General features: G+C 38.2%; 1 protein-coding gene across 3 annotated transcripts in view; it reads right to left on the reverse strand.

The window, feature by feature from the left end:
• Positions 1-1,874: 1,874 nt before the first annotated feature.
• Positions 1,875-25,550, reverse strand: part of LOC146550755 (metabotropic glutamate receptor 4-like) — a 200,378-nt gene continuing 176,702 nt past the window's right edge. For 2 of the 3 annotated variants that reach the window (XM_085261072.1, XM_085261071.1), the window contains 4 exons: positions 19,476-19,612; positions 15,990-16,925; positions 7,862-8,108; positions 1,875-4,664 (listed from right to left, as the gene is read on the reverse strand). In XM_085261072.1, the coding sequence (XP_085117198.1) occupies positions 4,615-4,664; positions 7,862-8,108; positions 15,990-16,925; positions 19,476-19,612 (1,370 nt within the window). In that variant the 3' untranslated portion in view covers positions 1,875-4,614. Of the gene's footprint in view, positions 4,665-7,081; positions 7,128-7,861; positions 8,109-15,989; positions 16,926-19,475; positions 19,613-25,550 lie in introns of all 3 variants that reach the window. The other variant, XM_085261073.1, reaches the window with a different exon arrangement.

The following is a 25,550-nucleotide window of genomic DNA, read 5'->3' on the forward strand; positions in this document are numbered from 1 at the left end:
TAGGTGGCATTTAATTTCAAATGCAAGGTTTCTTATAGCTCAACAACTATCATCAAACATTCAGAGTGTTTGTCTGCAGCTTTCCCACACATTGTCTGCTAGCTAAACATTCAGCTGCTGTATTTCCCAGGGAGAGAAATGAGTGAGAGTTAACTTTACTCAGAGATAGAGAAAGATTAAGAAAAAAAAAGAAGAAAAAAAGACAGTTCAGGAGAGGAAGAAGAGAGGTTTCATTTAAAGGTAAGGACTGCTTAGTAGTATTTGATGAACTGAGATTTAAAGTTTACATGTAAGTTCTCATTTTTTTTTAAATTGAATATTGGATCTTTTTCTACGTTCATGTTCCACACAATTAATTCAAGTACATTTAATAGAATCAGAATTTAGACTGACTGAAATAAGGTTTTATCCCCATGTACTAATGTAGTTTTATTGCACTAATATAGGACAATGTTCACTTAGCTTCTTCCAAAAATACCTGGTCAAGACATCCTCAAAAGAGGTCCTTACTTTGAGCACATTTCAGAGACTGTATCTTTTCATTTACCACAGTATTTCTTTAACATAAGTACATCTACTTAAGTACAGAATATTTGTACTTTTGCCACCTCTGTCCTTGTGTAATGCCTGCATTAACTCACAGAAACTGCATCAGTCACACAGAGTCCAACACATAGGCAACACCACATATAGCTATTTGGACACCCTGAAAATATTTGAGCAAAAATAAGCTACTATCAACTTTCTGACCACAAATGTAAACAAATAACAATAAAAAAAAAAAAGTTGATGTCATTCCTCCAGCACTGCACCACAGGGTCTACACTTACTGCATCTTATACATTTGTGTCTCCAGCACATTTAGAAAGAAACAAGCACCTCAGCAATATTTAACGCTTTCTCTTGGGTACAAAATGAAATACCCACTCACTGGTTAGAGCAGCCAAGTGGAAATATTAACGTGATATTTCAAATGAGAAACACCTTTTTATTTTCAGCATATATTCCCCCAGTGGTCTCATGAGCAGTAGCCTATTCATTAATTTGAATACTGGAAATGTTAAAGCAGTTATAATATTGTTAATGGGGAAATATTCAAATGACTTTGCTTTTCTTAATTATTTGGATGAAATAAGCATTAGAAATGGGGGGGGAAAAAAAAAACCCAATTACAAATCTCTGCATCCTCTGTGAGTAGCATAAATGGTTGATAGCTAGGGATAACAGAGGTATAGAAATTATGCAGCAGTGCCGGATAATTTGAAAGCCATCATCTTACTTACAACAAACAAACGGGTAACACTTAAAATTAACTTAAAATTATATCTTTAAAATACTTTCTTCTTGCCTACGGTATACACTACTCTACAGAAGTCTCAAAACACTGCTTACTTCTTTATGTTTTGCTTCCAAGGACTCAGACTTTCTGTTAATGTTTAAAGTAGTCTTGAACAATAGTTCCCCAGCCTGTAGTTTTTGAACATTTTTCACAAGCTTTCAGTCTTGGCCTTTCTCAGTTCAGTTCAGTTCTCAGGGAGTTTTTCCTTCCCACTGTCGCCAAAGTGCTTGCACATAGGGGGTTATATGATTGTTGGGTTTTTTTCTGTATGTATTATTGTAGTCAGACTTTGATCGCTTGGAGAAAGGTTCCGTCAATTAACAGTTTGTGCAACTGCCTTGTGATTAGAAAGTGATTATCCACAGGTTGTTAGTGTTGGATTTACAACCTCTGTCCTATTTTTTACTATATTGTGACTGAACCATAAGTAGGCATTCATTTAATCTACAAGACAACAGAATACTCATAAAAATAATTTTAAATGTTGCTTTCTTTGCTAAGGAAATGCTCACTAAGAAGACACACCAACAACGTGTTAACAAAACAATCTTTTTATTAGAAATATCTTGTATAAAAATGAACATGCTCTACACAGCTTTTTTTTTATTTTTATAGATAGTTCATAAATATCCAGGCACTGTAACTGTTTTTTTCTCTTTTTTTTAAATAATTTGGTACATAAAGCAGACATGATCAATCAATTTTAATAACATACATTAACTTGCCATTTAATTTCAGTCAGCAATTACATATTCTATTTTGTAACACAGACAGTGTTTTAGAAAAATAAAAGTAGGTGGGGAGGGGGGTCGTGGCAAAAAAGCAGTAAAATGATCATATTCACAAACACAAACAATCCCACAAACAATACTTTATCAAATGAGAAAACAACATTTGCGCAACACCTTAGACTCGTTGAAGCTGAGAGCTGAGAGAATCATTGATCAAAAAGCAAAATATTTGTAAGTTATAATCCTCTGCAGTAGTCTGGACTTTATGCCTTTCTCTCCAATTTTACCACACGACTTTCTTATGGGTTTTGACATGCAACATACAATTTTTGCATTACTGAGGATAACATTTAATGAGACAAAAAATCCAGAAAATACTGTTATTAGTAATATTTTAGAGAATGGAAACAGTAATGGTGTTTACACATTTTAAATTGTACACTGAATTCATCCGTAATAATGTTTAAACTGAACAACTGAAAGGTAATACTGGCAACACAAACATGATGAAAGAACCATGGAACATTTAGCAGAAGTAGTTTAATGGATATGAGGCACAGAATGAAGGCAGTGGCCCTTATTTATCAAGCAAGTATTCATACCTTTGATTTTTTTTTTTTTTTTTTTATGTTCAGTACTGTGAAAACCAATTAATTAGTAGGCATGGAGCAGTGATGTATCACTGTAGAGATTTAAAGCGGTACTTAGAAACTCTTGATCACTAGGGGGCAGAAATACTTCAAAGTAAACCTGAGAAACTACCGGCTGGTTAACATTTAAACAAACAATTCTTTTTGCACATCCTTTATACACAAACAAAGAAGTGTATCCTGCTGGTGTCATGTTTATGGCCTTTTGTCTATATTTGGGTTTCCAGCAATTTCTGTGGAAAGAAAAATAGGTGGGTCTTGTTAAACACAAAGTCAAATTGTTTGCTGGAAGCAAGAAATAATTAAGATAGCTGCCAAGTGGAAGGTGAACTTGCTACTACTTAGTACAGCATGGCTGTATCTTTTATTGATATATATAAAAATCAGACAATGGATTGAATGTTAATTTAAATTGTTACAGTATATGTTGAAACAATATATCATATTGCTAATTATGTTTGAACTTTTTGACCAGTTGTCTGAACTAAGTCAATACCTTTTCAAAATTGGTATTAACGCCGGCTAGCTACTTGAGCCTTGTTTTAAATCAAAAAAATTATTTTAAAAATATATTTTATCATTTCCACTTCAGGCATAAAATCCAAGACCCAGAAGAGGAATGCATTTTTTTTTCCATAAAAATCTTTTGCAAGCACACAGATTAGTCTTGTAGTGCATTTCTTCTGTCCCATTTATCATATGTTGTCAGGCTTTAATAACAATATGTCTGGCATGACAACAGCTTGTTGTTGTCTTTTTTTTCTTTAAAAATCTACTATATCACAATACCCTGCATTAAGGTACAGAGTATACAGTCTTTATTACAAGTCTTACAATCTTATTGAATTTTAATCAAAACTCTTTTAGGCTAAATTTGTCAATTACTTTCAACGCTACAAGTGAAATTTTGACAGTCTTTCAAAAGGCTTCAATAGGTGCATGATAAATAAGAGCCCCTCAATCTCAGATGTTTACAGTCAAGTGTCCAAGTCCTGACTGACATTTATGGAATGTGATGTCAACCATAGAGCTATTGCATGGCAATTTGTGTTTGGTTTGTTTGACTTATTTTCGTTCAGCAGAGGGATACCCCAAAAATGACATCTCCACTGTGAATGACAACGATGACAAATGTTGCATTCCATAGACGTTGACAACACAGCACAGTACACGTGATGCTCCCATAAGCATGCTCTGGGACTGTACACTAGGATTGCCAAAACGGTGGTGTCCTCATTATTATGAAACAGTAAAAAAAAAAAACTACTGGGGAGACCCACTGCCTTATTTTCATGTGTTTCAGATATATTTAGTTCATGTAGGAATACTGAGTGTACTGTCGTAAGGCATGTACAGTCTGAAGAGTACTGCAGCTTTCAACTCCAAATACACCTGTAACCAAAAATAACTACTACATTTTTTTTACACCACTTCATTTCGTCAGCTGCATTTGATAAAAACAGAATGCTTTCCCCTGTTTTTACTGAAATGAGACAAACAATTCAGTATCAGAGAGAACTGAACTTGTGCTCTATACACTTCAGAAAAAATAAATAAAAATCTGTAGGCTCCAGGTGGTTCATTCAGCCTGCATCTGGAAACGTCACTGATCAATGCTCAGGGTGGGAAGAGGAAAATTAACTGCCCAAGCTCCCTTACATCTCTTCTCTCCCTCCTACAAGCTACTAATTTATCATAAAATTTGCATCCAAGCCTTTACATGATTCAATAAAAAAAATATGACATCCTTTGGAGTGACAAATTCCCATCTTTCCACCCCAATCCTCTGATGTAGCAGCTTGAAAGTTCTCCAGTGTATCCCCAATATGCCCCCACAATCAGGTGATTTCTCCTCAGGCAGGCCTTTTCTCCTCTTCCACGGCTCATCTCGGTCTTAGATGGCATGGTTACTGTAGCTTATGTATGTCTGCTTTGAGGCCAACACTGTAGTAATAGGGAAGAAGAAAGAAGGGTTAAAAATGCAATGGGTGAGATTCAAATAGGCAATCATATTGGAATTCTGATTTTTGTAAAGTTCTCCTTATGAACGACTCAAGTAAACAAGCACAAGTGAAACTAATTTTAATAGCTTGATGCTAATGTTAAATTATCTTAATGTCTCGCATGCTCACGTCTAAGATACAAAATAAACTGTTAGTGATGTGTAAAATGCACAAATTCAACAACATCTGTAATCACAGCCCATCTAATAAAAGCTGCAACCAACATAAATATATATCATAAAAGTATGATAAAAGAGGAACAGCTTGTTTTTATCTAAAGAGCTGTCCGTTTCTTCTTTTTTGGATGGTAATAAATGTTCCCTTGTTTATGGAGGATGTGCTGGTTTCTAAAGAAGAGGTTCTGTTCATTTTCTTATGGCGTATATAACGTTTGGGCTCATTTATCCAAATGATTAGTTACTGTTAATCTTTTGATTTCTTTTTTTTATTAAAATAATAATAGTTTGAAAATATTTAGTAAAATTACTTTTATATTAAAAAGTAATATCTGTTAAATGTAAAAGGAATCCTCATCTAAAATCCTTTAAACCTCCAAATGACATTATTAGATCTAGTCTAAAAATCCAAAAAATATATAATGTACATATGACGTGAAATGGAATTATCCTCACATTTTACAGGTATATTATTTATGTTTGGTAACAGTATTCATTTAATGTATTAATTTGTATTATCATTTCTTTTCACCACAAATACTGATCTTGGTTTAGGCAGGAAAACTGCTTTGTTAGAATTTGGGTTAAAATACTACAGCAGCTCTTTTTTTTTTTTCTTCAATGCTTTGTTGTTAGTTTGGCATGGGTGCCTTGAGGAGTCACGAAAACATCTGTGGTGCCAGTATAAAACCATCTTCCAACGCTGACAGTAAATAAAAATTCCTGCCTGTGTATACATACAGATGCATCATATTTACATGTTTTCCTCTTGTTTTCCCTTGAGATAAGTCTGTCTGGTAATATTGCAGACATTTTAAAAACATAGTATCATAAGATTTGACAGCAATGCAAAATTATTCAGAGTCACTTGAGTTTTGCACTCATATGTACCTGGTTCTACAGCATAGTAAAATCAGGAAAACTCTCTATTTTTTTAGATTATACTATTAAATTGCAATTCCAAAATACAAACTACTAAACTACCAAGCAGTTCACAGCAGTAGCATAAAATACGGGAGTAACCATTCAAATGCAAGTATTTTAGTGCATGCAACGACCTGTGGTTTCTATGTGCATCAAGCAAAGCATGCAGCAGTCAATGTATTACCATTCTTAACTGTGGTGTTTTACATGTAAAATACAATTAAGGCGATATGTGATCTGTCCCGGCCGTATAGCTTTTGCTATCAACATTTGGTAATGGTTCTAATTATTCTTTTCATTGTTTGTGGAAATTTGTGAGCTGTGAATGAAGTACATAAGTCAGATGACCAGAGGGCAGACCACAGCAATCATAACAAACCCAAACCACTGGTCAAATGTGACTGTCATACATACAGTACCTATGAGTATGTGTGCAGTCATGCTTGTCTGCACACATATGTCTGTGCAAATGTGAGTGTATGTGTAATTTTTAAAAGTAAAACTGTCCTCAGCGAGCATGCTCTGTGGTGGTAATCACACTACCAATCTGCCAATCTGCCTACAGCAGCCTTGGCTGATTGAATATGTCAGAAGGGATGAATCCAATCAGAAGACGGCTGAAAGCCAGAGTAGGGGCAAAAGTGCTGCAGAGGAGAGATGTGCAATGGTAAACGCTTCTGGTATATTTGTCAGGGCCATACTGGGTGGGTGAATGGGGGCGGTATTCTTGCCATTTCATCCAAAGCATATCTTCCAAGAAAAGCATTGATAAATGAACCTTATTTGAATATTTATATGCTGCGAGGCCAAGATAAAGAATAGATGGTCCAGAAAGAATTGGAGCTGGCAGACCCATCTGTCTTTTCCTGTTCACTCTTATTGTTGTTGTTGTCCCATTACCACAAATTCCTTCTTTTGTCAACAGGGAAACAAATTACAGGGGACACATGGCTATCGCTTGTCTCCTCTCCGGCAGAGGGTTGTCATCTTCTCACATTAACAGGCTTTACCATGCTGATTGGCCATTTTACAGCACCACACACCAATCTTGTTTATCCAAGTTAATATCCCTTGGTCCAGGGTGGATTTGTGACTGTGTGATTAATGCTTTATGTCATTCAGGGTGCTGAATTTTAGCAGGGATGCTTTTTTGCATTGTGTAGGCAGGCACAGGTGTTGTGGTGTACATTAGCAGAAATTAACAGGAAAAAGTGCTCACGGATGACAGAAGAGCAAAGTTATTTTCTAATCAGGTTACCTGAGAGTCTAAAGTCCCTCACAAGGCTCCCCTCCCTCAACACAATCTGACACATAAGCACAAAGAGCAGTTGTTAGATTCACAGTTTAAACCAGAGGTTAAGTCTCAGCACCTATAAATGGGTTCTGTAATTGGATAAGATACTGTAACAATTCCCTTTCAAGATAGGAAGAAAACATACACATAAGTGTAAGTTGTCTTTTTTTTTAGTCCGGATATATATCATGGTATATTGTTCAGCTTGTCAGAGTAAAAAATCAGTACCTTAAGTAATCACAACATGTGGGGGTGCTTGACTGGATTTATTCCTGCCCCCACACAGGCACTGCCTGTTCATACCATTTGTCTTGGTGATTGAAATATCCTCATCTCCAACACTGAGTTATCCTTGCTTTTATCCCTTTCAGAATAGTATGGGCCCCCTGCCACACCTTCTGACTGGCAAATCCAGTATCAATATAGTTTTTGAAAATTTAACTATTTTGCTATTGCATACAGTAAAATTAAAAAATAATCCTTCAAATAGAGAAAATTAACTTCCAGTCTTTTTTGAAGGGAACACTTAACTACTACGTCACTTATGTGCAAGTGAGAAGCTAATGTGACACAACCCCTATCACTTCTAATTATTCCCATCGTTCTTTTTGTCATCTGTTAAAGAAAAATGTAATCTTCACTTAAAAGGAGTTCATTATTTTCTGCATACAGAGTGCATTAACAGATGCTGGTTGACCTGTCTTTCCTTTGTTGCATGGATGGATGTCATTGTGTGATACCAACCTTGTGTTTCAAGACTTTCACAAAGTTCAGATTTGGCCTCTCCGTTGGGCCTCAGGCCACCTTTAGGGTTGAACTTGTTGGACATGGTGGCTGCAGTGACCACAGCCTTTAGACTGCGTTTGCGCTTGGGTACGTTCTGCTCTGGATGGAAAAGAACCACGTAGACTTTGGGCATGTAGAGCATACCCAGAGAGACCGATGCACTGAGGCTTATAGAGATGGTTAGGGTTGTAGTCTGGATGTACATCTGTATTATAAAAGAGATAATAGAGACAAAATAATAATATTTTTTGGAAGCACTGTGTCATGGAAAGAAATGCGATAGTCTCAAATTAAACTGCGTACATAACAAGACCGAGTGTTGCTCAGAGCCTTCCCAGTTCAAGCTACAGAATGAAGTCACTCTCCTTTAGCTAAAAGGAAGTTTAGTGGACGATATTTCTATGTTTCACATCTTATATAGCAAATTGTGATGGAACACAGGAACATTTATGTAAACTGGTGACTCCTGACTTCTACCGTCATTTCAGGGTTTGTTTATTTTATGATATGCATATAAAAAAAAAGCCCCCCTGATGCATAGATGTTTTTACCCTGAGGTTTTAGACAACATCATTGTGTGTTTTCTGAAGCCAGTGACAGCTGCTACTCACAGCTGGGTAGCAGATACATAGCTATAGGCAACAACTGGGGAGTGGAAAGAAACAGCCTACAGCATAATAAAAAGGCCTATATCATAAATTTTTCATTTATGATAATCACCCTAGAACTCATACACAGTACATCTCTAATTTGTCACTGTAGAGAATGCGACGAGTCAGGGCAGATGTTAGTAGGTAGACAACATTTGGCATCGATTAATTTTTATGACATGCTTTAAATTTCTGTTTAAGGTGCAAAACCAGTGCAAAATATGAAAATACAGTGTCCTGGATTTAAATGTTAGTTTCATGAATTTAACAAAGAAACTGTGATCCAACTTCATCTTTTTCCCAATATCATTGCGTGAAAACCTTAATTGAATAAAGGGGAAGTAGAGAACAGCTTACTTTGCCTCTCTAAAGTTGATGAACACAAGGCAGTAAGTGTACAGTGAAACACAGCTGAGAAACATCCTTCAAAGAGATTTGCCCAAGGTTTTGTTTGACATTACATTTGCAGACATCACAAATGACTGAGCTGTTTGACATGGGAATAGCCAAAAGGGCTCTTGTCAACAGTTATAGATGATGTTTCCCAACATACAGTTGTGACATTCTCCAATCAGCCATAACATTAAAACCTCTGGCCTTATATCCACTAGATCCCTCTCATGCTGCCAAAATAACTGAACAATTGAGGCATAGTCCACAAGACCCCTGAAAATGTCCCGTGGTATCTGGCACTAAGACATTAGTAGCAGTCTTTAAGCTCTGTAAGTTTGTGATGTGGGGCCTGAATGAATCACACTTTTTTTTTTATTGTAGGGGTTTTGGTGTTATTCTTTTTTTTAGTTATTCTTATGTTATTTGTTCTGTACTTGTATTAGATTATATTAATATATTGTGTAAATGTTATTAATATCAATTTAATAATGTAGTAAACCAAGAAAAGAGGTGGCTCAGAGATTTTAGGGTGTTTTCCTATGGGCTACAGCCACCCCTGTGTAGTGGGCGCATTGCTTAATGTCGCTCTCTTTGTATGGTTTCTTTAGGAAAAGAAAATTACTCTGAAAATCTGGACTGCCCTTGCAATTTATTTCATCTCCATAAACCTCAAAACATATGGTTGCTAAAAAAATGGTTTTCACACCTTGAAAACCCTTGAGAGACCCAGTTGTCCAGTCATCAGAGTTGTGTCAAAGGGCTTTACACTCATCCAGTTCTTCTGCTCACAACCTTTCTCTTACAGAATTTTAACTAGTCCAATGGCCATCAGTACAACTAGATGTCAGTGTTGTAGCACAAGACAAAAATAACATTGGAAGTTACAAGGTGGTTTGTGTAGCATCAATGAGTGTTTTGCTTGGATTCTATAGGTATTATATTGTAGAGTGTTCAGTTAGTTCAAGTGGAAAGGCAATGCCATGTCATGTTGATGTAAAAAAAAAAAACCAAAATGTAGAGAAGCTCTGTTGAAATTAAGCTGCCTAAAGCCGTGTCAGTGGAAGATGGAGGTGACAGAGCTTTGTGCTCCATCATTACTGCAAACAGCACACGAGCATTCCCTGGTGATAGAGGGGGATTGTTGTAATCTCCTGAGAAGATTACACATGGCCTAGGGTGAGTTTGGAACCCTAGCCCTCTAGAGTACAGAGTGGAGTTACTCTGTGAGGGCAGCCAAGACCCTTGTCCACTTCTATCAGCCTTTATGACATAAATTTTCCCTGACGTGCCGAAACGGTTACCAATCTTCACCATTGGCACAGTGAAAGAACAGGACCAGACATAGAAAGTATTATGAACTTTCATCGAAGTCAGATTGCTCCTTTTTGTTTTTATGCATTCCTTGTCCAGAGGTAACCCTACCTATTTGTGACCCATGTGAACACAATCACTGGATCACACTCCCACAAAGTTGCCAAGCCTTGGTAAAGTGTTCAGGCTTTTTGGTTTAGTTATATATTTATTTTTCTAGACTTTCGTGAAATCAACTAAAATGATTTTTAACAAAAAACTCTCCAGACTCCAAATACACAGACAATACCCACTGCTACTACTTCAGATAGGCCATCCATCTGCTGTGGTGACTCCTTGTGAATAAGGGAGCAGCCTAAAGAAGCTTTTACCTTCTTGAAAAATGCTCTTAATCAGTAGACTTCCAGAATTCTGGCTGAGAAACTGTGTCATTTGAAACATGCAGCTCTATGGCCTTTTCATCCCAAACCATATTCTAACTTAGGTTGTTTCCCACCAGCCTTTGTGTTTAAGACTTTAGGCTTTGACTGTGAATATATCAAATTTAATGTTTTAATATGTCTGGTCTAATACTTATTCTTTTATGACAGGCCCATCCAGCGACAGCTTTGAGGGCTCCATTGTCTGCCGGTAGTAGCAGCTATACCAGGACAAAGCTGGATGGCAAGCCTCTTCTCTCATGAATAGGGAAAATACATACTGACACATAATGAAAGGAACAGACTTGTTTCATGGCAGACATTTTGACGTTATTTTGAATCTCAGTAGGGAAAGCATAGGTGTGATAAAGATGGCTTAGTTCAGTGTAAAGAGCCAGCATAAGCACTTTCAGTGGAATTATACCACCTAAGTCCAATGCAGCGATCATTAACGGATCTAAACTGTGACAAGTTAAGATTTCAGCTGCAAAAAATTGTTAAATCTCTTCCTTAGAGATAACTGTGCTGTTACTAAGGCACTTTTTGTTGCTCTCTCCTTGTGTTCATTTAAAAATAATGAAATTAAGAGCAGCATTATTCAACAAATCTTCCTATTACATAATATAAAAAATTGTAGGGTGAAGCTACAGCTGATAATGTATTTATGCAAAGTGAGAATCAGTTATAAATTTATATATAATGGGTGTAATTAGAATAATATTTGCTGAATAAATAAAACATAGTTCATCTGTTGATCACTGTTAAAGTGAATGGCTGGCAAATACAACAATGTATGTGAAGGGCCTTTTTCATCAGTCGTCATAGTTTGTGATGCTTTTTTTGTTTTGTTTTTTTACTGTTAGACTGTCCAAAGATTTAGCTTGCAGTGTAAATCATATATGACCTTCAGTCGTATGGAACGCCAGGACTGCCATAATGAATTAATTAAATACACCATTAAATAATTAATTAAATGTGGCAATAATTAATTAAAATTGGAATTAATTAATTAAATAAATAGTTATGACACATGTAATTAATTAATTATTGACACATTTAATTAATTTATGTATTTCACATTTTAATTAATTATTGACACATTTAATTAATTAATTATTGACACATTTAATTAATTATTTATGTATTTCACATTTTAATTAATTATTGACACATTTCATTAATTATTGACACATTTAATTAATTATTTAATGATATATTTATTTATTTCATTTTGGCAGTCCTGACGCCTGGCTCTCATCATGAAATAATTTTATCTGTCAGCCTCACCCATCAAACTCAGGGGGCGGGGTTAACGCTGATCGAGTCAAAACCATTGCTTTGGCCTGGTGGCCATTGTTTCTAGCACACAACAACCGGCATGTGGAAGCTAACAGAACTGAGCTTTGAAAAACCCTGTTTGTGTGTTACCAAATACCGTTTTAATATTTTTTTAGCCGAGAATGTAGTGGTTTAATCTTCATGTGTCTGGTCGGTTTGTCAAGATACAGCCTCTTTGCAAAAGTGCTTCGATGATTTCGGAGATGTCTGCCCAGTCTCACGGCAAAGCGTGGGATAGACCCGCTCGCCTCGCAAGCAATCCCACCGACAAAGCGCAGGCCCCAGTACACAGCTGTAGTAACCCCCGCTGACTTCTTTTACTGAGGTTATATTTATCGATGTTTTATTTCCTGATGTTCTTATGTGTCCTACGTGTTTCAGTCGCCAATTCTGAATTATAACTAACATTAAAAACATGTTTAAGGAGGCGAGAGAGCAAATAAATCTGTTTAACATCTGATCTTTGGGTTTTTGTTCAGTAATCAGCGTGACCTGTGTATAAACACATAAAAGAGATAACGTTGGTGTTTCCGTCATGTAGTAACTGCTGGCTTTAACTGTACAAAGGTTGTTCGACACTATGAAACACATACAGACTTCATGATGTTCGGCTAATATTTTTATTGTGAATATTAATCATGCTGACCTCGCTCTGTACACCACGCAGCGAGGTCAGCATATCCACGATATCCTCAGCTCCATGAGTTAACACAAAGTTTCCCAGCTGACTATCTAACTGCCAACTATTCCAGAGACGTGAAAATATACAGCATAAAGAAAAGTGTAAGAGACTCAGCAGCAGATTAAATAACAGTTATACATTTAATAAATCACCAAATGAATCCAAGAAACGAGCAAACCTGTTCCGACAATTTGAATTTGTATTCCCTCAGCTGCAGACTCGCTGCTGTTTAAATGTTTGAAAAGGAAGATTAGATATAAAAAACGTCAAACATAGACTCAGTCTGCCTTCACATTTGATATGAGGCCAGCACGTATAGTGGCCTCAGCAGGCTATTACTGAAATACACGTGCTATATCATAAACTATGATATAAACAGGGAGGTCCTATTAACATGTTTAGTTTTAAAGGACACCTTCCTGCCTTTAGTCTCATTCATGAGCAGTATTAGTTTTCTTCTAACATCCAGAAGTCTGCACAATGTGTTTCATAGTTTGTAACAAGCCTTTGACAGGTAAACATAACATGACCGAAAAAGCAAAAAAAAAGAAAAAAAAAAGAGAGAGAGTGTTGACATAAGAAGAGAAAATTCTCTCAATTATGGAGACAGGCAAATGGTTCATTTATGTTTGATGTGTGTTTATTCCTCCCTAAATATCGTCGGTAAAAATGCGCAGGAAAATCTGACGTGCATGGCAAACCATGCACGTCAGATTTTCCTGCGCATTTTTATACCTCTGCCAACAGAGAGAGAAAAAAAAAAAATCACATTCTAACAGACAGCTGGTGCTTAGAATACAGTTGAATAACTATTAAAAAACAGATGATATTTAGATGATAGTTCAGTCTAACACATGTGCCAGTGAACCATTAAACGTCTGTGAAACTATGCAGTTATGAAACGTAACTTTAACCTCAGCCAAACCGATTTGCTCAGTTGTAAATAAAACAGCGAAGTAAACGTGACCCGACAGACAGAACCTGAGTGAATGAAGTCCAGCGTTTAACCACTGAGAGCTAAAACTCAGCTGAGGTTTGAAAGCTGTGTGCCGGTGATTGGACATCAGCCGCTGATAAAGCTGTTCGCCTATAAAGTGCTCTGTAAGGAAACGAGCTCCAGCAGCTCTGCGCTCGGGGAAAACACTATATTTACTTATCTTGTGCAGAAAAATGCGCTGACATTGCGTTATATCGAGCACCGGCTGCCCAGTTAAACTGTGACTATCACCAGGTAACTAGGCGTGTTTCTTGAATTAGCAGCAGGTGTTAAACAGCTGACAGATGAGGAGGAGGATGCATGCAGGTAAACTGAGGGTCTGTTGAGCTGATCGCTGGTTTCGTGAGAAAAATGTCAGCTCGTTCTTTATGTTACAGAAGCACAGAGACACAAGACCAGGCGGAAAGAGACGATCGTTCGGTGAAAATGAGAATCTGCGAATGCAACATGTGGAACACGGAGAGTGGAATATGTAAACAAACCGGTTAACGTAACCCCCTCGGTGCACTCTGCATGCTAACTGTTAGCAGAGCTAGTGAAACCTCTGAAAACATCTGAGCACTTTTGCAAACATGTTCTATGTTGACAACCTGACCAGACATACGTCGCGACATTCGCGGCTAAAACACTGTTAAAAGTGTAGCTGGTGACAGAAAAACGGGGTATTTTAAAACTACACCACCACCATTGCTGCTTGTGATTTGATCTGCATTCTGGGATAACTGGCTGCCCCAAGTCTACACAAGCAATCGATTTTCTAGGATCGACCTGTTTTGACTTACTTTGCACGGCAACCAATCAAATGTTAGAGAAGCTGCATGGGCAGCGTTAACCCCGCCCCCTGAGTTTGATGGGTGAGGCTGACAGATAAAATTATTTCATGACGAGAGCCAGGCGTCAGGACTGCCAAAATGAAATAAATAAATATATCATTAAATAATTAATTAAATGTGTCAATAATTAATTAAATGTGTCAATAATTAATTAAAATGTGAAATACATAAATAATTAATTAAATGTGTCAATAATTAATTAATTAAATGTGTCAATAATTAATTAAAATGTGAAATACATAAATAATTAATTAAATGTGTCAATAATTAATTAATTACATGTGTCATAACTATTTATTTAATTAATTAATTCCAATTTTAATTAATTATTGCCACATTTAATTAATTATTTAATGGTGTATTTAATTAATTCATTATGGCAGTCCTGGCGTTCCATACAGTCGTTCAACATGCCTTTGATTTGTATATGTGCCAGTTCAATTTAATTAAAACCCCTAATACAGAGAATAATTTCTCCTATCGTTTCATCCACCTGCTTTTCACTGTTGGACATACAAATGAAGGCCAGAAGTGATTTTCACCTTCGCTGCCTCATCAGTGGCTGTGTTTACGTTCATGAATTACCATAGCAAATGGCAGCAAGCATGTTCACAAAAAAACTGCTATCCATTGTAAGACAACCTTATATTTCTTTTTTTCAAACTAAGGAGCTTTGTTTCCAAAAAACTCCAGATGTTACTATCAGAATATTGGTAGCCAATGTTCATGCAAATTTATCCCCACCTTTTTATGATATTAACAACCCAAAGGCTGCTATTATGGCTATAGTACTCCAATATTGAAGCTTCTGTTGCAGTTGGTGGTTTGACTTTTTCACTCTCTGCTTTTTAGATGTACATCTGCGCTGTGCAACCTCAAAATTAGCACTTGTAAGAGCTAATTTGCAATTCACTTTCAACTGACAAGCAACATCAACAGCCACAGTAATTTTATGCTACTTCTCAAACATGCGTTCTCTATTTCTGTGTGCATGAATGTGCAGTGATTGATTCAGCTTCACTGGGTGCAAATACTGAGTAGTCAAACACACATAGAAAGACAATTAAAGAAAACATATCCAAGCAAACTTGAGGTGAATGAATTATTCTCACAAGCCCACTTTAAAAGTCTTGTAATCCCACAGTGGAGCACAAAGCCCATCAGCTCATGATGAATAGCTCCACATATACAGACACAAGGAGCTGATGCTTTACAACAAACAGTTTGAGTGGCCATTTTCTTCATAATAAAAAGCACAGGAAATATAAAAGAACTACAAATGGAAAACTGACATGTGAACATGCACAAGTGAATTCACTAGACTATTGTAGCCTTAAATAGAGAACTGCTGTTGAAAGCATACAGACTACACTGGCATCATACCATTCTAAACCAGTTACACAACTGGGACTAATTCAATTTGTGACCTTACTCTTCTAGCAAATTTTAAATTTGATATTTACCTTTTCCGCTGATTGTGAGGTCCCGAAGAAGATGGGGATAAAGGCAAGCCACACAATGCAGGTGGTGTACATTGTGAAGCCGATAGGCTTGGCCTCGTTGAATGTCTCTGGAACCCCTCTAGTCTTGATGGCGTAAACTGTGCAGGTGACCATCAGAAGCATGCTATAACCCAGCAGACAGATGAGAGACAGGTCTGATATATCACATTTCAAGACGCCACGGGCCATGTCGGGATTTGCTGTGCGCTGGTCTACATAGTCTATGATGGCTTGTGATGGGTCAACACCAAACCAGATGCACACTCCAAGGAGCTGCACTGATATCAGACTAAATGTGATAACTAACTGCGAGGCTGGGGAGATAAATCGAGGGGCACTGACCGACATCTTGCCCTGCTCAAAAATCCTGTAGATCCTATTTGTCTTGGTAAGCAGTGCTGCATAGCTTATACTCATACCCAGACCAAGGAAAATCCTTCGCAGTGAGCATACGAACACATCAGGAGCAGAGATCATAAGGAATGTTGTAGCATAGCACAGAAAGATACCTGTCAGCAACACATAGCTAAGCTCTCGACCAGATGCCTTAACAATTGGTGTATCATTGTAACGCACAAAGGTTACAACCACTAACAGAGTGGCCATAATCCCAAAGACTGCAATGAGGACTGGTATCACGGCCCATGGTGAGCTCCACTCTAGCTTGATAATGGGAATGGGAACGCAGCCAGTGTGGTTGTCATTGGGACGCAAATCAAAGCGGCACATCTTGCAGGTGTAATTGTCTGCCTGATACTGATAACCATCACAATTCTCGCAGTGCCAACAACAAGGAATTCCCTTCACTGTCTTCTTGCGCTGCCCAGGACGACAGGGTTGACTGCATATAGAGGAAGGGACTTCTTGTGTTTCACCAGGCCACTGCATGTCATTAGTCTAGATGGAAAGGTAAAAGAAAAAAAGAGCTTTAGTAACTCTGTCTACACAAAACATTTTTTCACATTTGTGTGTGTTTTTTAATCTATTTCCTATCGATATACTTGGCTTTTTCAAATGTAGTAGACGCAGAATATGCATAAGTATTGTGTATTTTATTGACATAATTTACTATATCTTCCTATATTTTAATCATATAATTGTAAATACTTTCAGTTATTCATTATAGTACAATTGAAAGTACATTAAAAAGGTTATTATTGAAAGAATATTGACAATATTTATTAATAAAATAATTAAGATATTAAGACACTTACTACATGATATGAGTTACATTGAGACTATTATTTATAGTTATTAGCATGGTTTCATTGGATCGAAGTTAAGTTTTATTAACTTAAATGGGTGTGGAAATGGACAGGAAAGTTTAATTCAAACACCCAAATAGTTAAATGATTGTTCTGACATTTCAAAAATTATGGTATTTCTTATTCTTCTTAGAGCTCTCAGCTACTGATGTTGGTGAGCTGGTGTTGTGTGTACTGCCATAACTCAGCTTCTTGATGTCTATGATAATCCGAAATCCTATCTACAGTATGCATGTAAACAAAATAAGAACACACAGAGGGAGACTTAAGAATCATTAATAGCAAAACATGATGGAAACATGTTTTTCCTCAGAGGATTTGGCATTTAAAATATAGTAGTTTTGATGCTTAAATATTCAGACACTGCAGATTCTGTGCACTATGTATACATTAAAAAGGAAATTGGTATTAGTGTGTAAAGAATGACAGCAAATGTCAAAAAAAGGTTGATGCAAATAGTTGTGTAAAAATGTTGTTTCCTCCATTACACACCTACTGCTATCGCCATGATTTTGAGTGTAAATGTGGTCACGCTGCATAATACTGTCTTTTGACCCAAAGCATCTCTGTTTCTATAAATTCTTGAGATTTGAGTCACTATTGTGTTGAATGATTCCCTATAAAGCTGCATATAAGCAAGATGTATTTAGCATAGTTTTGGATATTAGGGATAAGTTATGAGGAAGTGCATAAATTAAGCTTTACTACATATGGGTTTTCTGTTGCTGTAAATGTCACATGTAATGACCACAAGTTTAGAGACTGGTTTAGCATTGTTGGGATGGGTTTAATCCAAATGACACTATAAATTTTACAGTTAGTTTAGTTTTTAGTTATTTATGTTAAGGCCCCAGTCACATAGGCCTAGAAACCAGTCACTACAGAAACTTTCCATCAGTAGGTATTCGCTGTTGATGGGAAGTGATTGCTGGCTATTGCCAGATGAAATTTTTCACATAGAGGACACCAAAAAAACCTTGTGATTGCTTCTGGAAGTCGCCTATAGTTTGCATGGAAGAGATTCACTAACTACTGAAGAGACCCAGATCACTGAATAGTAGTGAAAATTAAAAAGTATGATGCAATAAAAAAAAAAAAGGGAGACTTTGAAAAAAACAACAAAAAAAAAAAACAGTGCCTTTTTCCTTTCCTTCAAAATAAAATTCACAACTTTTACTCTGAAGGTGCCGAAAGCAACACATTTCAAAAGGTGCAACTTTTACTTTGAAAGCTAATGGGTTCTGGTTTGAATTAAAGCACCAGTATTCCATCCATTTTGTGGTCGGTTCATGTGAAACTGCTATATGGTGACACATTTAAGGTGCAGGTATCCACCGCAGTATTCTTCTGAAAGATAGATGTTGCCATTCAGGCAATACCGCCACATCAGCGCTGATACAGGGAAACCAGAAGCAAAGATTTGGAAAAACAGAGTGGAGATTTTTTTTTTTTTTTTAAAGCTTTCCACAAAGACACATGATTTCAAACTGTTGCAGCAAGATCTTCCAATGTATAACCTCTATAATCTTTAAGGTTATGTGCTAATATATTATTAAAATGACGGTAAAAAAAAGAAAGAAAAAGACGTGATTGCACACTTATGTTTTCAACCCAGCTGCTGTGGCACCGGTCCAACGCACCAGGTTACAAAAATAGAGAAATGAACGATTGTTCAAAGCTAAAAATTATGTCACATCTGTTGGTGTGCACTGCCATTGTGGTGTCGCTTGGACTGGCAGTGTGACTTGGTATACGGTTAGCATAAAAGTGTCTTATACACCACAGTTTCAGTACAGTTTAGCAAGTAGTGGGTGGGTGTTTGTGGACAAATTAACATCTTCCATGAACACTACAGGTGACCAAGGCAATTTTCTATCAACCAAACCAATCATATGGAGGTTTTTAGCATATCACATATAACTTTGAAGTCAACTGCCAGCAAGCACTTGCAAACAGTGTTCACAATGTGGAATTTTTTTTCAGTTTCTCAGTCTGTCCAGTAGTTGAAACAAGTGATTATAGTTTCAAAGCCAGGTGTTTTTTTTTTTTAACTTCAACTTTAAAAATTGAACTTTAATGTTAACTCATACTTTGTGGAACTTTTTAAAAGTTCAATTATTAATGAACATTAGAAGAAAGCATACGATATTTCAGACATACCTAACAGTTTAAAAATACATACGTCTAGGTGGAGTTGATCTGTCCAGTGACCAATGATTTTGTATTCTGTGGTGTTTTTTGTTATCTGGTATTGGTAGATTTCATAACGACCAGGAGCATCTCCATTCTCATTGAAGACCACAGGGGTGCCAGCAATTCCTAAAGAACATAAAGGCAAAAAAAGCAGTGTAGTTATTTTGTTTTAAAGAGGATACTGTTAAAGCTGAAATCCAGTGTTGAACATTGCCATAAAAATTCAAGGTTTGATTTTCAAATTAAATGAGGTTGCAAGGGGAACTTCAACTTTGTGCTGCTATAGTGTTAATGACTGCAGCAAAATAGATGTTGACAGGCATGTTCTCCAGGTCCTCTGAGAAGGGCCAGGGCTGCTGTCTGTTCATGTTCCCGTATCATTTCACACTCTTTCATTCTGCTTATTGCCCCATTGAGTGTTATCCACTAGGTCCCCACTCAGAGTGCTAACGACTGACAGCACTGATTTTGATTACCACTTTGAGGTCTCTCTCCGAGCCAACCTACAATCCCCTCTTGCGCTTCAACTTGTTATAAAATTGTGTTTTAAGGAGTTGAAGATTTACAGAATTAGTGATGAGAGCCCGCCACCTCACTTATAAATGAACCAATAATGGTATCTCAGTTTGGCTGTTTGGTATACCATATTTGTTTTTTCTCATTTAATGAAATCTGACACTAGTCAGAAATTCTTTAACATATAACATAAAAATCATGCAGACGCTTGACAGTGTTTTCCAGCACTAGCGGGAGTTTATCATGTTCCACAAGTATTGACTGTACTGTCCTCTGTGATAACCAAAAAGGGAATTGTTTGTTTGAGTGTTTTGTTCTTTTTTAATAGGTCACACTATTGATTGTTGATTGTTGTTTGAACCTGTTAGCCAGATTTGGAAACCTGTGAGTCAAGCCATTAGACCAGATGTATTCTCTCCACCAGTGCAGATTTGTGTTTGTCAGAGGTCTCATCAAAATCCATAGAACGTAATTGCATTAGTGTCATCCTGGTGTATCAACCAGAGAGCATGTCTGAGACAACAGCAGGCAGTAATTGCAATTATGAAGATTTTCTTGCTCACCTCAGCAATAGAAGAAATTTGAGTAGGATGTGTATTTCCACTAATTTGATTGCCTTAATCAATTAGTTTCACATCTTGGGAGAGCTACATTTTGAGGAAACTGAAGACTGAGTCTAAGTGTTTCTTACTAACATGGAAATCAAATGGATAATACATTAATGCATGGGCATGATTAACAAGTACTCACATTGCAGGTCATTTGAAACGTGGGCAGTATCCAATATTCTTTTGTTGCGTCACTATGACGTTTGCATTTTTGGCATTAAATGCTTGGCGTCGTTGATTTTAATCTCGTTGGTTGGATCTTAGACTTCTTAACTGATAGATCTCAGTGTGTGAGAGTAAACGGCTGTTTTTCCAAACAGCTGAACTCTTCCACTGGCTCACCACAAGGTTGTTGTCTCTCTCCTCTTTTGTATATTTTGTACACTAATGACTGTCGCAGCACACAGGCCAATAGGCATTTCATCAAATACGCAGATGACACAGTCATTGTAAGCCTCCCTCATGGTGAAGAGGATTCCCATGGGCCTGTTGTGGAGGAGTTTGTTTCATGGTGTGATCAGTCCTTCTTAATGATTAACACCTTGAAAACCAAGGACATGGTTATAGATTTCAGCAAGTCATCCCCTCATCCTGAGCTTACAGTGGTAAATGGTGCAGCCATTGAAATGGTGGATAGTTACAAGTACTTGGGGGTTGTTCTTGATAAGACCCTGTCCTTTGAGTCACATCTTGCTGCTACAGTGAAAAAGGCCCAACAAAGACTGTACTTTTTAAGGAGGTTGAGAGGTTTTAATGTTTCATCTGAAATGATGACTCTCTTTTATAAAAGTTTTATTGAATCTGTTTTAACTTTCTGTATCATTGCTTGGTACGGTAGTATGTCCATGGATAATAAGACCAGACTTAACAATCTGGTTAAAGTGGCGGGCAAGATTTTAGGGAGGTCTCAGGTCCTGCTTGTGGACTTTTATAACAGGCAGGTGCTGAGGAAGGCAACTTCTGTCCTGTTGTGTTCAGATCATCCTCTCTTTAACGATTTTCAACTGCTTCCATCAGGTCGTCGTTATAAAATGACTGCAGTGAAGACAAAGCGACACAAATTGTCATTTGTACCTAGTGCTATTATCTTAATTAACAACACTAAATTGTAAGTGTTGTTGCCATTGCACATTGCACTTTTTTCGATGGAATATCTAGGTTGTTTTATCAGGCTTATATTATATTATAGTATTTTTTTAATGAGTGTACGTGATGTGTTGGTTGTATATTTGTTGTTTGTTTTGACATACTGCGAATCAATTTCCCATCAGGGACAATAAAGTTACCATTGACCACTGACCATTGATGCCATCTTAGTGAACTTTATTTCTTGCTTCATCTTTTTTTAAATCGCATTACAAAAAATCTAAGGACAGTACTGCTTTCCAGTTGCATGGCTTTCTGTACTGCAAGAACTGACGCTACAGTTCCCAGACCACCTTTCGATGGTTATTATCGAATCAATTTGCCAGATTAAGGGCCCCAAGGTGTTGCTGATTATCTTTTCAGTATTTACTCTTCGGACTTTCGGACTGCCTCGAAGAGATTCTGGCAAACCGTCAGACGTCTCAGGAGGGGAAAGCGGTGCTCTACCTGCACTGTATATAGTGCTGGCGGAGCGCTGCTGACGTCGACTGAGAAAATTGTCAGGCGGTGGAAGGAATACTTCGAGGACCTCCTTAATCCCACTGACACGTCTTCCGAGGAGGAAGCAGAGTCTGGGGATGAGGGGAATGACCCGCCAATTTCCGGGGGCGAGGTCACTGAGGCAGTTAAACAACTCCTTGGTGGCAGAGCCCCTGGTGTTGATGAGGTCCGCCCCGAGTTCCTGAAGGCTCTGGACGTTGTAGGACTGTCCTGGTTGACACGCCTCTGCAATGTTGCGTGGAGATCAGGGGCAGTACCTGTGGACTGGCAGACCGGGGTGGTGGTCCCCATCTTTAAGAAAGGGGACCGGAGGGTGTGTTCCAACTACAGGGGGATCACACTCCTCAGCCTCCCTGGGAAAGTCTATGCCAGGGTGCTGGAAAGGAGAGTTCGTCCGTTAGTCGAACCTCGGATACAGGAGGAACAATGCGGTTTTCGTCCTGGTCGCGGAACACTGGACCAGCTCTTTATCCTCTCCAGGATACTTGAGGGTGCATGGGAGTTTGCCCAACCAGTCTACATGTGTTTTGTGGACTTGGAGAAGGCATTCGACCGTGTCCCTCGGGGTGTCCTGTGGGAGGTGTTGCGGGAATATGGGGTGTCTGGCCCATTGCTACGGGCCATTCGATCCCTATACAACCGTTGCAAGAGCTTGGTTCGCATTGCCGGCAATAAGTCGGACTCGTTCCTGGTGGGTGATGGGCTCCGCCAGGGCTGCCCTTTGTCTCCGGTTCTGTTCATAATTTTTATGGACAGGATTTCTAGGCGCAGCCAAGTGGCGGAGGGCTTTCGCTTTGGCGGCCTCAGAATCTCATCTCTGATTTTTGCAGATGATGTGGTTCTGTTGGCTTCATCGGGTGAGGGCCTCCAGCTCGCACTGGAACGGTTCGCAGCCGAGTGTGAAGCAGCGGGAATGAGGATCAGCACCTCCAAATCTGAGGCCATGGTTCTCAGCCGGAAAAGGGTGGAGTGCCCACTCCGGGTCGGGGATGAGTTCCTGCCCCAAGTGGAGGAGTTCAAGTATCTCGGGGTCTTGTTCGCGAGTGATGGGAGAAGGGAGCCGGAGATCGACAGACGGATTGGGGCTGCAGCTGCAGTAATGCGGACGCTGCACCGGTCCGTCGTGGTGAAGAGGTAGCTGAGTGTAAAAGCGAAGCTCTCAATTTACCGGTCGGTCTACGTCCCTACCCTCACCTATGGCCACGAGCTGTGGGTAGTGACCGAAAGAACGAGATCGCGGATACAAGCGGCAGAAATGAGCTTCCTCCGAAGGGTGGCTGGCCTCTCCCTTAGAGATAGGGTGAGAAGTTCGGCCATCCGGGAGGGGCTCAGAGTAGAGCAGCTGCTGCTCCACATCGAAAGGAGCCAGCTGAGGTGGTTCGGGCATCTGACAAGGATGCCCCCTGGGCGCCTCCTGGGTGAGGTGTTCCAGGCATGTCCCACCGGGAGGAGGCCCCGGGGCAGACCCAGGACACGCTGGAGAGATTATATCTCTCGGCTGGCCTGGGAACGCCTTGGTATTCCCCCGGATAAGCTGGAGGAGGTGGCTGGGGAGAGGGAGGTCTGGGCCTCTTTGCTTAGGCTGCTGCCCCCGCGACCCGGCCCCGGACAAAGCGGATGAGGATGGATGGATGGATGGTATTTACTCTTCAGCTTTTATTGTCTTTTATGACACTGGGCTCAAGAATAATGTAGTCTTTCAAATAGTATCAGACCATCACAGTTTGGTGTTTTGCTTAAGATCTGTTATTATGGTATATACACACACTGCAAGCTTAAATTTGTTATACTTGAACATTTTTAAGAATACGATCCAGATCAACACTACATATGATTTGCTCCACATCTACAGTATGTTTTGTGAAATTTGTCATGCTAGTGTTGGTGTATTCTGGCTAATAAACAAACAGAAAAATGAGCAGTCTAAGCATACATCAGTGAAGTTTAAAATTCCCTCCATACCACGCATGAACGTCAGTCCTGGATTGAGAGTAATATATTACTGTTTGTGATATTTTCTGGAATATATAAAGATATAAAATTTCCCAAGTTTTCGTATTTTAACTTGATATGTCGCTCTGAAGATATGAGACATGCTTTATCTGACAAGTGATAAAAAAATCCTCCCAAAAACTCATAAACTTCTGCATAACCCTATTTGCACCGACTAAACCTCCTAACAAATAGCATTTTGGTCAGGAATATCGACAGAGAGTCACTTCTCTTAATCTTTTGCTTTTAACATTCTGTTGTTCCTGGTTGCAATATTGTAACCAGAAGGTAGCTGTTCGGCCCTAGTGTATATGAAAATTTGACCTTTTGACCTTTGTGTTATTTGTTTATTTATTTGATTTTGTTACTCCACTGTTGACTTCCAGACCCTTGATACCATTGTCTCTGTTTAACACCGACATGTAAATAATACCCTCCACTGACTGTTGTGCCCTCCCATCCTCTTATGTGTCAGTGTAAATGCAATGCCTGTTGACTGCTTTTGGGTTATCTTTTCTTCCCAGACCCACTCTCTGGGCTGTTAATAGACACACCACCACAGGAGACCGTAAGAAACAGAACTTGGAGTAATTCCTTTGACAATTTGAAACATACTGTATAAATAGCTATGTTGAAACCCCAGACTAAAAGACAAATATTTAATTATGACATGTTTAATATTACTTACCTACTATCAGATTTATGGTCTGCGAGGTTTACTTTATAACGCTAAACGGAAAAATAGTATTAAACAGAATTAAGTTTGGACTTTTTCTTAAATCTAACCAATATCAATTTATTTCACTTTATAATAGATAATAATCATGGATCAAAAAGTATCAATTTCATGTACAATATTTGTAAAGTTTTGGGTATCCTTTAGTCAGCGTGTATGTCTATAGAAAATTCCCATAATACACAGTGATCATATGGATGCTGACATTGTTCAGAGCTTTTAGGCTCCGATTCTGTGAACTGAAAGACTCTTAAAAGCAAAGCGAGCTAGGCAGGATTCCGGTAATGTGAAGCATTGATTTTCTAGCCATCGCTGTTGAAAATCCGATGGCTTCAGTACTGACAAACCTTCCAGTAACATAAAACCATGAATAAAATAATGCATAAAGATTTGAAGAACACTAATTTTGTACTGCACATCTATACATATAGCATTGCTGATTAAAGTTTTATGGTGCTATGAGGATTGATCTTTTAGAACTAACCAAAGATGACTCCTGGATACAAATCTAAACAATGTCTTTACCTATTCCATTTGTTTAATTTTGCACAAATATGGATTGACC

Source organism: Mchenga conophoros, linkage group LG20 (assembly GCF_057382185.1).
Source record: "Mchenga conophoros isolate Kocher_MC1m ecotype Shallow Benthic linkage group LG20, M_conophoros_male_GT1.1, whole genome shotgun sequence".
NCBI lineage: Eukaryota > Metazoa > Chordata > Actinopteri > Cichliformes > Cichlidae > Mchenga > Mchenga conophoros.